Genomic DNA, 15,486 nt, shown 5'->3' on the forward strand with positions numbered 1-15,486 from the left:
TTCTTGTGTCAAGAAGAGTTCACTGCCACCTGGTTATGGAGGGTTTAAAGCGGAACTCCAGCCAATTATTTTTAAAATGTTTTAGATATAGAATGGGCCCATCTGTCAAACCCTTTTGTTCTCAAAATTACTTTTGGTTAAGCAGCAGGTTAAAGGAATCATACACAATGGCTAAAATGGACTTCTATGCTTTTTTCTAGATCAGCCCTTAATTAAATGGCGGCCCGCGGCCCTGTCCAGACCGTCAGTGTAAAGTGCCACATCTCCGCCCAGCAGCCATTGGTTGCCATTGGTTGCTGGGACCACGGGCTTACCAGCAACCAATTACATTGCGTATGCGCTCCGCCCCCTGTTGCTGACTATCTCACGCCTCCAGGCCGAGAGGTAAGGCATGATGTCACATGCGCACCCCCCTGCTGCTTATCTCGTGGCTCCCAGCTCTCACTCCTCGCCAGCCTCTGCAGCTTGCTACCTCTGCTGGCTCCCGCTCCCTGTCTGCCTAAAGGTATGTGGGGTGTGATATTTACAGGGGCACGCTAATGCTCACACTTTCTCTTAAGAGGCGTATTTTCTCTTAAAAGGCATGCTGATGGGCACATTTTCTCTTAAGGGGCACGCTGATTAGACACATTTTATTTTAGGGTTTACTCTGATAAGCACATCAAAATGTTAAGGGGCACACTGATGGGCACATTTTATGTTAAGGGGCAAACTGTTAGGCACAACAAAATGTGCCCATCAGTGTGCCTCTTAGCATAAAAAGTACCCATCAAAGTGTCCCTTAACATAAAATAAGGGGCATTATGATGGGCACATTTTATGTTAAGGGCCACACTGATGGGCACATATTATGGTAAGGGTCCACTCTCATGGGGACACCTAATGTAAGGATGCACTGTGATGGGGACACCTGATGCAAGGTGGCACTCTGATGGGGACACCTGATATAAGGGGGTACCCTGACAGTGGCAACTGATTTATGGGGGCATCGAATGTAATGAAATACTCTGGTAGGGGCACCTGATGTAAGGGCAAACACTATTGGGGACTGAGTGTGTAGAGGAAACGGTAAGAAAAGTGCCAGAGAGCGTGGCTGCGCCAAAAACATGAAAAAAGACACATACAATCTTTCGTGGTACAGACTATGTGATTCGAACCTTGGCCAGAAGAAAATTTTAGTGGCCGGACCTTTGAGGACCAGATTCAGATACAAGATACGACGGCGTATCTCCTGATACGCCGTCGTATCTCTGAGTGCGGGAGGTCGTATCTATGCGTCTGATTCAGAGAACCAGTTACGCATAGATATCCCTAAGATCCGACAGGTGTAAGTGTCTTACACTGTTGTATCTTAGGCTGCATTTTCAGGCTGGCTGCTAGGTGGCGCTTCCGTATGTTTACGCAAGGAATATGCTAATTAGGTAGATACGGCGATTCAGAAACGTACATTCGGCCGGTGCAATTTTTTACGTCATTTACGTTAGGCTTTTTTCGGCGTATAGTTACCCCTGCTATATGAGGCGTAGCTAATGTTAAGTATGGCCGTCGTTCCCGCGCCGAGTTTTGAAATTTTTACGTTGTTTGCGTAAGTCGTTCGCGAATACGGCTGTACGTCATTTACGTTCACGTCGAATCCAATATGTCCTTGCGGCGTAATTTGGAGCAATACACACTGGGATATTTTACGGACAAAAAATACGTCAAAAACGTGGGGTCGAAGTTCTGAGTAATGCTTTCTCTGTGACTAACTGTGTTTATGCATCGCTTGTTTTGTAAAAATTTGAATAAACATTTTTCTTGTGAAAAAAAAAAAACGCGGGGTCAAGTCAAATTTAAATAAAACATGCCCCCAACATCCCCATTTGAATTGGGCGGGCTTACGCCGCCACACATACGTTACGCCGCCGTAACTAAGGGCGCAAGTTCTTTCTGATCTGGCCCCTTGAATTTTAATTCACTACCCATGGTCTAGATGATAGGAAAGAGTTACCAATTCTTTTAGTCATAACTGATACAACACATGGAGCTGATTTACTAAAATAGGAACGTGCAACATATGGTGCAGCTTTGCATAGAAACCAGTCGGCTTCCTTTTTTTTTGTCAAAGCCTAATTGAATAAGCTGAAATTAGAAGCTGATTGGCTACCATGCACAGCTTCACCATAGTTTATACACTCCAGTTTTAGAAAATCGACCCAATGATGTACTTCCAAAATTAAATGAGGTTCTATGCAGTTTGCAAACTGACCACACATAACAAAGGATTTGCCATCAGGTTAAAACACATATCATGGGTATACATGGTAATATCATAAGTAGAGTTCTCCACTTATTTTTAAATATAGATGAAATAATAATAAGTTATATCAGTTACCTTAATGTTATTTAGGTTCACATCAAGGAGGAACGGATCATTGGCTTTTATCCTCTGCAAACTCTCTTCTACATTTGTTGGGTTTGGGGGATCATCAAATGCTGGTTTTACCTTTTCAGCTTTGACAACATCTGAAATCGAAGACCGTTTTAGGAAGATCAGATGAATATGCCTACTACTACTACTAGTAATAATGAGTTTATACAATAAATACAGCTACTAAGAATTAGCAGAAAGTTGTGTGCATGAACACTAAAGCCGCGTACACACGATCAGTCCATCTGATGAGAACGGTCTGATGGACCGTTGTTGTCGGTTAACCGATGAAGCTGACTGATGGTCAGTTGCGCCTACACACCATCAGTTAAAAAAACGACCGTGTCAGAACGCGGTGACGTAAAACACAACGACGTGCTGAAAAAAACAAAGTTCAATGCTTCCAAGCATGCGTCAACTTGATTCTGAGCATGCGCGGGTTTGGAACCGATGGTTGTGCCTACTAACGATCGTTTTTTTCCCATCAGTTAGGAATCCATCGGTTAAATTTAAAGCATGTTGGCTTTTTTTTAACCAATGGTTATATAACCTATGGGGCCCACACACGATCGGTTTTGACCGATGAAAACGGTCCATCAGATCGTTGTCCTCTGGTTAACCTATCGTGTGTACGAGGCCTAAGGATAAGTAATAACCATACAGAGGTTACATTTACATAAACACAGAGAAAACGGCTGATACATATCTAAGCATGACTTGTATTTCGGGCCTGAACCCAAAGGGGTTGATTTACTAAAGGCAAATGGACGGTTTCCCTTGCAAGGGAATAGAGGTGAAGCTCTGCTGACTTCCATCATAAAATCATGTGCAAACAAAAATTCTTGCACGTGATTAGGTATTTTTTGCAAAAGTAAATTTCTACTGCATTCACTATGCTCTAGGGAAAATTCCTTTGCACAGTGCAACTTCTTTTGCAAAGTGAACAGCCTATTTGCCCATGGCAAAGCAGCCCCAAACGAGCCAATTATTAATGCTTTCATCCAAGATTCACAGATCTTTCATTAAAAAATCACCAATTTTTCTAAAAGAATCTTATGTTATTGATACATTTTTAGGAAAAAGTTGAAAATAGCAATTTACATATATGTTGAAGTAAAAGACGTGTTGTGCGCCTTCCTTTCTGTTCCTGTGGATTACATTTTCTTAGTTGTATATAATCAGAGGTGGATGAGTGAACAAAGCCCCCTAAACCTCTGTCATGACAACCATTGCTCGGTAAGAGTGCTGATCTTTGACAATACACTGTGCTATAAAGCTGACTATAGACCGATCGAAATTTGGTTTGAAATTCGATCAATGTATGGGCAGGCTGGCTGTACTGATGTTGAACTATCAATCAAATTCAGTACAACCAACCTGTCGTTTCTTTTTTTTCGATCAACCTCTGCTGGTAGCTATAGCTGTTGGCAGTGATCAATGTATTCTGACTGCTGGGAAACCTCCTGCTTTCAAAATACAATAGCTCCCAGGGAGGGTTTCCACCTTCAACACCAAGGCCTCGTACACACGACCGGTTTCCTCGGCAGAATCCATCAAGAAACTTGGTGGGAGATTTTTTTTGCCGAGGAAACCGGTCGTGTGTACATTTTTCAGCGAGGAAACTGTCGAGGAACTCGACGAGCCAAAAAGAGAACATGTTCTCTTTTTCCTCGACGGGAATGGAGAAAATTGTCCCGTCGAGTTCCTCGACAAGCCTAACAAGAACTCGGCGAGGAAAACGACGTGTTTCGCCCGCCAAGTTCCTCGGTCGTGTGTACGAGGCATGACTGTGTTGGTGAGGAGTCCAGCAATTTTCTTTCCTTCAACCCGTGGTTGAAGGAAAGAAAATAGCATGCTCTATAGCCTGCCTTACATTCAGACCATCATGTTGCAAAAGCAGCCCCTGTAAATCAACAGCAGACAATACATTCATTTATCTGTACAGTTAAAAAGAAATGATATAATAAACATATTTACTTCTAAGCTCTACTGCATCTTGTCCATCTTCATTACCCTCTGTTCTGCTTGCAAAATGCTGCACTCCGAGGACAGCTAAAGAAATGAAGACAAGGGTTAGGAATATAGTCTTTGTTATTACAGATGACTGTGGTCAGTATTAAAAAGCCACTATAACAACTCATCTCTACAGGGAAGCCTATCCTGCCTAACAACTGAACTTTTCTTTCTTTATCAACTCATCCCCACACAGTTACTACCTTTTGTACCACTTGCCCTTCCCTTTTAGATTGTAAGTTCTTATGGCCAGGCCAGGGCCCTCCTATCCCTCTTGATTTGAATTGTATTGTAAGTGTTCTGTGTCCCTTTATATTGTAAACTGCCGAACAAACTGTTGGCGCTACAGTATATAAATCCTGTATAATAATATTAATGCAAATTATGTCTACTTAGCTTGATAAATATTGCACAAATAATTAAAATGTATATATTTTTTTTTCTGCTTCCTTTTTGAGAAAAGAGTATATTTTGAGTAACTACCTGCCACTTACTGTATATCTAAATCCAACGTTTAAACCAAGCGTGTTGTTGCACATGGCCCTGTAATGTTATAAATATAGGTGTGCGTAGCTTATTGTATTAGGGTGTGCACCCCAAAGCTCAAACACACATGTGTGTTTGTATACTGTATATATAGATATGTATATATCTATATATACAGTATATAGCAGTAGTTCAATGGACAATGTCAGTAGGGCAGAGATTAGTGTCAGTAGTTTATTATTATTATTTTATTATTACTTTTTTACAATGTAATTATTGTTTAAAAAAAAAATCACGAATATTTTTAACATTTTACATTTACATTTTATTTAGGGGCTTCGTGGGGCTTTGGTCTAAACAGAAGGAAGGGACTGAGAAAAAATATTCCCCAGTCCCTTTCTCTGCAGCCAAGCAGCAGAGGGGTTCTGCCCAGCACAGGGTGATTAGGGTGTGCCTAGGCACACCTGGCATACCCTGTGCGCACGCCTATGGTTATAAAGTAAAATCCCTTTCATTCTATGCATGTATAGCTTTCAATGTAATTATATTGGTAAATTGTAAGGGCTGGGGTGGCATGTGCCTACCCAGATTTCAGTCTTGCTCCCCAGGACCAGAGATATCGGTATCAGGTACTGGGAGGGATGAGGGAGAAGTGTCCAGCTTTGGAGATGCTGAGTTGGCATGGCTGCACAGTGCCCTGTTCCTATCCGCCATACTGCATCCTTCAATCCTATGGTGCAAGAGGGCAGACTGGAAAGCACTGCGTCAATCATTTGACGCTGGCAGCCAGCGCATCCACAGCATGGAATCATATGATGTATATCTAGGGTCATGATTCAGAAGAAGATGGAAGTTCTGCTTCAGTATAGATCTATTGCATCTTCTGCTCCTTGCCATGATGCTCCAGCTAAGGAGAAGATTTGAAGGTAGGATGCTACTTGTGAAGGAAGGGCTGAGGACTATGTTACCAAATGTGAAGGGGGGGGGACTCCAGTGTGAAGGGGGACTCCAGTGTGAATAGGGACCTCTCATGTAATGGAAGGACTCTGATGTGTTGTAGGGATCTTGATGAAATGGGGGGGGGGGGGATCTAATGTGAAAGGGGGGCTCTGATATCATTGGGGGACTATAATGTAATAGAGGAACTAGAATGTCAAGGGGGGACTCTAGGAGGACACTAATGTGATGTAAGGATTTTAGTTTGAAGGTGGAGACACAGGTGTGATGGAGATTCTGATATGAGGGGGGCTCTGATGTAATGGGGGCTTACTATGATGTAATCAGGGTTTCTGATGAGATGGGGGGCTCTTATACCCCTGTATTTGTACTGGTGACCAATGTCACAAAGTGTGGGTTATCTAAAAAAATTTAGTTGTTCTCAGAACAAATGCTAGGGGGATATTTAATGGTGACACCTATTCTTGGAAAACTAGTCAATTCCAATCACTTTGGAATGCTTCCTCTAACTTTAAGGGCTGCTTCACACCACATGCGGTGTGACTGCATTGGGCAGCTATTCCAAGTGCAGTCCTACGGCATAGACAAGGCAAAATGTCTTGTATCCAATGTGCCCGCCGGCCCGTTTCACACCACTGCAATGGGCAAGGTGCGTTGAAAAAAACACCATGTAGCCGGCAATTGAACGTTATGAGATGTCTATGTGACATCAACAAAGTTTGTTTTAAAAAAAAGGAAACGGTGCAATCCACCAAGCTCAGCGCTTCATCACTGCAGTTTAGTTGGATCGCACCACACACCAGCCGCTGTGCTGCAGTACAGCGGGTGGTGTGAAGCAGCCCTCAGTTGTGTCTCTAGGACAGAAAGTGAAGGAAAATTCCCCCAATTGTGCACAGGCTACTCTGTCCAAAACTTTAAAGCTATTTAAGCCCACCAGATCCAGCCCTATGCCTGAGAGCTGCAGCACCACTCCTCTCTCTCCCTCCCCACAGGACTCAGATGCAGCAGTGGAAGCTGATTGGCTGAAAGGGGCGGGGGCTGAACTGCACTGTGTGTGTCCATCGACACACACAGTATAGCTTGGGGGTCGAGCCTGCACGAGTGCCCCCACAGGAAGCCACTTGCTATGGGGGCAGAATCAGGAGGAACCAGGAGCACTGGCAGGGGACCCGAGAAGAGGAGAATCAGGACTGTTCTGTGCAAAAACAATGCACAGAGCAAGTAAGTACTATATAACATGTTTGTTAAAAAAATGGAATGTTTACAATCACTTAAAATTGTGTGTGAAGTTCCTAATAAAATGATTCAACACTATTCGGACCCTTTCACACTGGGCACGGGAGGCGTGGTGGCGGTATAGTGGCGTGATTTTTAGCGCCGCTATACCGTCATATTTGCAGTGATATTCAGTCGCTAGTGGTGCGGATTTAACCCCCGCTAGCGGCCGAAAAAGGGTTAATACCGCCTGCAAACCATATAGCCGCGCTGTCCCATTGATTTCAATGGGAAGGAGCAGTAAAGGAGCTGTATACACACGCTCCAAAGATGCTGCTTGCAGGAGATTTTTTTTCCTCCTGCCAGCGCATCGCCTCAGTGTGCAAGCCCTTGGGCTTTCACATTGAGAATGCTGGGGCAGGATTATTTCAGCCCCCAATGTGAAAGCCCTTGGGCTTTCACATTGAGAATGCTGGGGCAGGATTATTTCAGGCGTTATTTATGCGCTATTTTTAGCACTAAAACGCCTGAAATACTCCTCAGTGTGAAAGGGGCCATACAGTACTTATTTGTGTGCTTTGTTCTGTTTTCTGAAACTATTAGTTTGGCAAATTGAAACAAAAATGTTTTTGTTTTTACGACAGGAAGTTTAAAATCTAGACATTTTATTTTTTAGCATCTAAAATGAAAACTACTTGTTTTGCTCCATGAGAAAACAATCAGACTCTCCCTTTTATTTTCTAGCCTGGCAAAATGAAAAGAGAGAATTTGATTGGTTGCTTAGAGGCAACACAAGCAGCTCCGCTCTGGACAGGTTGGTAAATGAGTCTTACTAGCGAGGTCGCTGAGCTCAGTGTCTGTGGCACTGGCAAGAGCTTCTTCCAGTTCTGGCTCCAAGGTCACCCTGTCCTCTGGCTGGCGTTCCATTGGCATATGCTTGGGAACAAACACTTTACCTGTGTGAATACATAACAAGAGAGAGAGAGAGCCAGGTTCACAGAAAGAATGTATTACCGTCATTAGACTTTAAAATATATTATAAACCAAATCCATTTTCAGATTTATTTTCCATGAACAACATACATATTCCGAATGTCCAGCTGCAGTTGTTATTGTACACTTTGTAAATGAAAAAATGCAGCTGGACAATATCAACGTCTTTATGGATATTCAACCAAATTAATTGCATTATTTAGTGAAAATAATGTGTTTTGCAATGATACAAAGAATATACCAAGAATTTCCCATTATTTACTTTTAGTATTTTTACAGCTGGAGCACATTTATTTACAGAATACATAGTAGTACAATATCCATCAAAATTATACAATCTGCAAACAATCGAAAAACCACAACTTCCCTTCCGATCCATTTAAATGGAACTCAGTCGATCAGCTAAGGTGGAAAAATATCAGTTGTTGTGCATCAATCACTGTAACTGGAATACTTTGTTCATGGATACTAAGGCCTCGTACACACGATAGGTTGAACAGAGGACAACGGTCTGATGGACCGTTTTCATCTGTCAAAACCCATTGGCCCAGATTCAGGTAGAATCGCGCAATATTTGCGTGGGCAAAGAGCAAAAATTTTTCTCTGCGCCCATGCAAATATTGCGCTTTGCCCGCGATTCACGGAGCAATTGCTCCGTAAATTGCGCGGGCGATATGTTAATCAGCCGTGCGTAAGGCTGCCTAATGTAAATGATCCCGCCGGGGGCGGGAATCATTTAAATTAGGCGCGCTCCCGCGCCGAGCGAACAGCGCATGCTCCGTCGGGAAACTTTCCCGACGTGCATTGCGGCAAATGACGTCGCAAGGACGTCATTTGCTTCTAAGTGAACGTGAATGGCGTCCAGCGCCATTCACGGTTCACTTACGTAAACAACGTAAAATTTGAACGTCGCGAGCGGGAAGCGCAGCTATACTTTAGCATTGGTTGCGCCTGCTATTAGCAGGAGCAGCCTTATGCTAAAGTGGCCGTACGGAAACTCCGTACCTTGCGTGCGCAGGGCCCGCGCAACTTTTGTGAATCGGTGGTAGTATGCAATTTGCATACTATACGCCGATCACAAAGGCCGCGCCCCCTAGCGGCCAACGCAAGAATGCAGCCTGGGATGTGAAGGCATAAGGAGGCTTATGTCTGTCACATCCTAGGCTGCAGTCGGTGTAACGAGGTTCCTGAATCAGGAGCACTCGTTACACCGGAGCAAGTAAGCCCTTGCGCCGCGCAACCTATGGTTGCGCGGGCGCAAGTGCTTCTTGAATCTGGGCCATTGTGTGTGGGCCCCATCGGTTATTTAACCATAGGTTAAAAAAAAGCCAACTTGCTTTAAATTTAACCGATGGATTCCTAACCAAGAGGTCAAAACCGATTGTTAGTAAGCACAACCATTGGTTAAAAATATACGCATGCTCAGAATCAAGTCGGCGCATGCTTGAAAGCATTGAACTTCGTTTTTTTCAGCACGTCGTTGTGTTTTACGTCACCGCGTTCTGACACAATCGTTTTTTTAATCGATGGTGTGTAGGCGCGATGGACCATCAGTCAGCTTCATCGGTTAACCAATTGAAAACGGTCCATCAGACCGTTCTCATCGGATGGACCGATCGCGTGTACGCGGCTTAATACTATTTTGATTGATCCGATTATGAGATTGCTTAGTGGAAACAGAGATGCAATTGAAGATTTATGATTGCAAGTTATGTTCTTAACTAATTTATCTCTTGTATCTTAACTACTGATTATTCCTATCAGGAGAGATCAATGGTTTAAAAAAAAATAATAAACATTTATTGAAGCGTGTATGGATACCATAACCTGGGCTTTCCTACTTATTAAATCCCGATCTGGAAGTGGCATGCAGTTCTCACTTCAGTAGCAGCATATTGGTTCCATGTACTGTAGTAAAGCCAGGATAAAGGTCCCAGAGCTTGCATCTCTAAAAACAATTCAGTGGTGACATACAGTATCCCATATTTCTATGTTTACAGGTTTCTCTTTATATGTAAACTAGGCCTAAAAACTATAAAGGCCAAACAATTAGCCCAAACATGTGGTTCCCAATAAAATGTAGAATGAATTGCAATACTACAGAATTAAAAGGAGAATTACAGACAAAGCTGGTTTGTGGATCATTTTGCACTTCTGCACTCCATTTTCAGCAGACTGAAGCCCGCTGTCGGCTGATGTCACAGAGACAGTCCAGGCTCAGGCAAGATCACAACAACGAAGTCGGAATCCACCCACATGCCTGGACCGTCACCCATTTTCCCCATACTTCTCTTTTAATTCTGAAGCCTCGTACACACGACCGAGAATCTCGACGTAAAAGAATCTTGTGAAGCTTGACAGGATTCTTGTCAAGCTTTCCTTGCATAAACACTGTCGAGACAAAAATCTCCTCGTTCTCAAACGCGGTGACGTACAACACGTACAACGGCACTATAAAGGGGAAGTTTGATTCCACTGGCGCCACCCTTGGGGCTGCTTTTGCTAATCTCATGTTAAGTAAAAGTTTGGTGAGAGACGATTCGCACTTTTCAGTCTGTTACAGCGTGACAAATGTGCTATCTTCCTTATAAACGCTACAAGTTTCGAGTTTCACTACAGTTTTCTTGACGAAAAACATACACACGACCGTTTTCCTTGGCAAAAAAGCTCTGCCACCAAGTTTCTTGATGGATTCTGTCGAGGAAAACGGTCGTGTGTACGAGGCCTCAGAGTTAAAAATCACTGTGTGGGTCTCAGCCATTGCTACAACTGTGTACAGTATGTGTCTGTTAGGTCACATTGTCTCCCTATGATCCATGTCAGTGGGGAACCCCTAGACCAGTGATGGTGAACCTTGGCAGATGTTTTGGAACTACATTTACCATGATGCTCATGCACTCTGCAGTGTAGGTGAGCATCATGGGAAATGTAGTTCTGAAACATCTGGGATGCCAAGGTTCGCCATCACTGCCCTAGACTGATCCCCTGCTGAGTTAGATCAGAGCAGAAATGGATGTCACATATGTGTAAACTGATGTGTGTCCATTTATGCTTATGTGAGTGAGTGAATAAATTGTATAGCGCTACAAATGCTAACTGAATCGCCTCAAGGCGCTTGACATGTACATGTCTTGGCATGTACATCTGTACAGGTCCACAAAAGCGGACCTGGGTTCTAAGGCCGGCCATAGACAGAGCAATCCCTCCTGTGGAGCCATTGTGTTCTGGAGGTAGGGAGAGCTGTCCCCACCGGGAGAACAGTGATTTTTGCTAGCTGCTATAACAGCTGTTAACGATAATCACAAGTAAAATTGGTCAGGCTGGTTGTACCCAAGTTGAACGATCGATCAACTAGGGTACATTCAGTCTGCCCATGCATGGTTTGAATCTCGGCCGATTCCTGATGAACTGACCAAGATTCCTACCGTCTACGGACGGTTTTACTAATTTCAACCTGAATAGACCTGAATATAATTTGTGTGTAAATGGACTCACGTGAATCTGTTTACTGTTTATCTGGCCACTGATAGGGATACACTGCAGTGCGTTTTTGATGTCTAATCGCGGGTCAAAAACAGACTGATGGAACAATCATGAAAGGCGCCGGAGGCCTCGTACACGACCGAAAAACTCTACAGAATCCATCAAGAAACTTGGTGGCAGAGCTTTTTTGCCGAGGAAAACGGTCGTGCGTACGTTTTTCATTGAGGACACTGTCGAGGAACTCGACGAGGAAAAAAAGGGAACAAGTTCTCTTTTTCCTCGACGGGAGTCTCAAATTCCTCGTCGTGTTCCTTGTTGCGCTGGTTTTCGACGAGAAACTCAAGCGTGTGTATGCTAAGAAACCCGCGCATGCTCAGAATAAAGTATGAGACGGGAGTAAAAGTAGCATTCCTAATGGAGATAGCACATTTGTCACGCTGTAACAGACTGAAAAGTGCGAATCGTCTCTTACCAAACTTTTGCTTAACACGCAGTAACATGAGATTAGCAAAAGCAGCCCCAAGGGTTGTGCCAATGGAATCGAACTTCCCCCCTTATAGTGCCGTTGTACGTCACCGCGTTCGAGAACGACGAGATTTTGTCTTGACAGTGTGTACGCAAAGAAAGCTTGTCAAGATTCTCGACAAGCCTGACAAGGAACTTGTCGAGGAAAACGATGTTTCATTTACGGCGAGTTCCTCGGTCGTGTGTATGAGGCCTTACAGATGGAACCAACAGAGACTTTTCAATTTAGCCAACAGCCTTTTCATCCATCCTCATCCTACCAAGGTCATTTCACACTTACCCCATCTTGTGAGAATGTGTGGAATTTGATTTTTATCAGCCAAGACATAAAATATACCGTAAGCTATATAAGCAACATACACCTTAATAAAAATAGGAGATGAATGGGACAGCACTGTATACAAGAACACTCCCAACCTATAAATAAAATCTAATATCCTTTTATTGGTTTCATAACATGGTAGTATATCAATACAATGAAAGAGAAAAGGCTTGCTATAATGTACTTCACAGTGAGAATTATATAACATGCACAAGTAAGACATAGTAAAATCTAAGAACCAAATGAATAAAATCAGATGTTTTTACTATGGGTGATGGCTGCATACACCCTTCATGTTAGTGCTGGGAGTGGACAGAAATAAAATAATACTGGTCAGAGCCAAAGCTAGAATGAACAGGGGAGAGGCAGTATGTAGAGTAAGGCCCCCGTACACACGGCCGAGGAACTCGACGTGCCAAACACATCGAGTTCCTCGGCCAGTTCAGCCCTGAAGCCGCCGAGGAGCTCGGCGGGCCGAGAGCTCCCATAGAACAACGAGGAAATAGAGAACATGTTCTCTATTTCCTCGTCGAGCTCCTCGTCGGCTTCCTCGGCCGAAAGTGTACACACGGCCGGGTTTCTCGGCAGAATTCAGCCAGAAACTCGGTCAGAAGCTGAATTCTGCAAAGGAAACTGGTCGTGTGTACGGGGCCTGAGCCTAGAGCAGCTGTTACTCCTGGGATGAAGTCAGTAACTATCTCTATTATAAAGCAACATGTCCACTATAATACTGCAACGGAAATGGCCACAGCACAAAGACAAGTCTAGAAAATAATATATTTTATGTGTGTATGTAAAGCCATGTTTGGATGGAGTAGAGAAGTCTCCTTTTAGGTTCTTTTGTCTGTGTCCCGAAATGTCCACCCACTTCTGAAGCTTTTCATTGGATATTCCGTCCGTGTGTATGCCCCATCTGATTTTTTTCTGTCAGAAATTCAGACGGAATTAGATAGAGAACATGGGCCAGATCCACAAAAGGATACGACGGCGTATCTACTGATACGCCGTCGTATCCCTGTTTCTATCTATGGAACTGATCCACAGAATCAGTTTCTTATAGATAGGCAGAAGATCCGACATGTGTAAGGGACTTACACTGTCGGATCTTAGGATGCAGTACCGCATCCGCCGCTGGGGGCATTTCTCATCGGAATGCCGCTTTGGGTATGCAAATTAGCACTTACGGAGGTCCACGAAGCTTTTACACTTCGTTTTTTCTCCGTAAGTATTAGTTTGCCGTCGCAATATTAGGGCTACTTTTACAAGGCCTAAACTGTTTAGGCCTTGTAAAAGTAGACCCTTCTATCCCGCGTCGCTGTTTTTTTTTTTTCAAATAATTTTTTTTCCCGCCGCAACTTTTTTTTTTTTTTTACGCCCGTCGCGATTCTCAAAACCCGGCGCAACGTAAAACCGTGCAAAGCACGTCGAGAAAATGACGTCGTGAGCATGCGCAGTACTCGCCCCATTAAATTAGGAACGCCTTGCGCCGGACGAATTTAAGTTACACAGCCGAAAATTTCAAGGTAAGTGCTTTGTGGATCGGGCACTTAGGTAGAAATTTTCCGGCGGGGTGAAACTTAAATTGAAAAAGTTACGTTGCGCCGGGTTTTTGTGGATCTGGCCCCATGTTCTCAATTTTTTCAATGAAAAAGAATCAGAATTTCCATTCGTCTGGATGCAATTCCGATGGACTAAAAACCACGCATGCTCAGAATCAAGTCGACGCATGCTCGAAAGCATCGAACTTAATTTTTCTCGGCTTGTCGTAGTGTTGTACGTCACCGCGTTCTTGACGGGCAGAATTTGGTGTGACTGTGTGTATGGAAGACAGCTTGAGTGAAAACCGGTCGTGTGTACAAGGCATTAGTGTCACCAGAACAGGTTTACCCATTGAAAGACTTATTTTTAGATAATTCGGAAATGTTGAATTTTCAATTGCTTTCTGCACAGAAGACAAGGGTTGTTGGGACCAATATTGAGGGTGAATCGCTCCTGCAGAGAAAGCAATAAAAACTTGACAGAGGTTGCTACTCTTGACTTTCACATTCTATCCAAAACATAAAAGTTTAATCTATACACAAAATGAAAGTAGTTGTATACCCCCAATGCGGAAGTTTTACCTATAGGTAAGGTAAGCCTATAATAAGGCTTACATATAGGTACTGTAAATATCTCCTAAACGTGCACCGCTTAGGGGATATTTACCTTGTAGTGCGCCGTGCCGTTTCTTCACTAGCAAGTGCTGTGACTGATGGCTCCTGCGCGCATGCACGGAAGTGACGTCATGCAACTCCTGTCAGTCACAGAGCCGGAGTCCATGGCCCCCGGAAGGAAAAAGGGGAAGATGGCTGTGGTCACCAACGGGGACAGCGTGGGCTTCGATTGCAGGTAAGTGGCACATAATGGACTAGTATGCAATGCATACTAGCCCATTATTTTTTTACTTTGCAGGAATAAAAAAAGGAAGTAAAACCCACCAGGGTTTACTTCCTCTTTAGGAGAGGTTGCTTTATTAGCAATGGCCTCTAAGGCATTCAGGCACTAGTATCATAAAAAGAGAGTGCAAGGGCCTTCTGCATTACCTTTAGCCCCATTTTATATATAAAATCCAATAAAATACTTAAAGTTCCAAATAGACAAGCAAATAGTCATCTATCACTCCCTATGGACAGAACCTCCTCCAATTCTCCATCATTGGTATGTTCAATAGAAATGCTCTTACAGCAATATACTGTGAATGTGTGTTACATGTATTTGATGCATTTAAAAAAAACAAGCCCTCTTCTTTAGAGCTCTTAAGGAAGAGGGTTTGTCCCTCAAAACATGTTATCCAACTTGTATCTGAAGTATATTGCTGTAGGACCATTTTCATTGACCATACTAATTGAGAGCTAGAGGAGGTCCTATCCATAGAGCTGCTGACTATACGCCTGTCATTTTAGCTTCTTTGAGTATCCTATTGGATTTTATAAGATTTTATACGCTAAAAGTGATGCACAAGGCCGGTGTGCTCTCTCTCATTTTAGTACTGTTGAGATGTGAAAGGTGCAGTTAGACCAGGGCTCGACAAATCCCGGGCGCC

The 15,486-nt window shown here is 43.4% G+C and overlaps 1 protein-coding gene across 1 annotated transcript in view; it reads right to left on the reverse strand.

Moving 5' to 3' along the window:
- The window catches only part of TMOD2 (tropomodulin 2), a 150,130-nt gene that overhangs the window by 29,982 nt on the left and 104,662 nt on the right, over positions 1 to 15,486 (reverse strand). Inside the window, exons 4-6 of the mRNA XM_040342684.1 lie at positions 7,915 to 8,037; positions 4,388 to 4,462; positions 2,375 to 2,505 (exon numbers count right to left, since the gene is read on the reverse strand). Of these exons, the coding sequence (XP_040198618.1) occupies positions 2,375 to 2,505; positions 4,388 to 4,462; positions 7,915 to 8,037 (329 nt within the window). The remainder of the gene's footprint in view (positions 1 to 2,374; positions 2,506 to 4,387; positions 4,463 to 7,914; positions 8,038 to 15,486) is intronic.

Source organism: Rana temporaria, chromosome 3 (genome assembly GCF_905171775.1).
Source record: "Rana temporaria chromosome 3, aRanTem1.1, whole genome shotgun sequence".
In the NCBI taxonomy this organism is placed as follows: domain Eukaryota; kingdom Metazoa; phylum Chordata; class Amphibia; order Anura; family Ranidae; genus Rana; species Rana temporaria.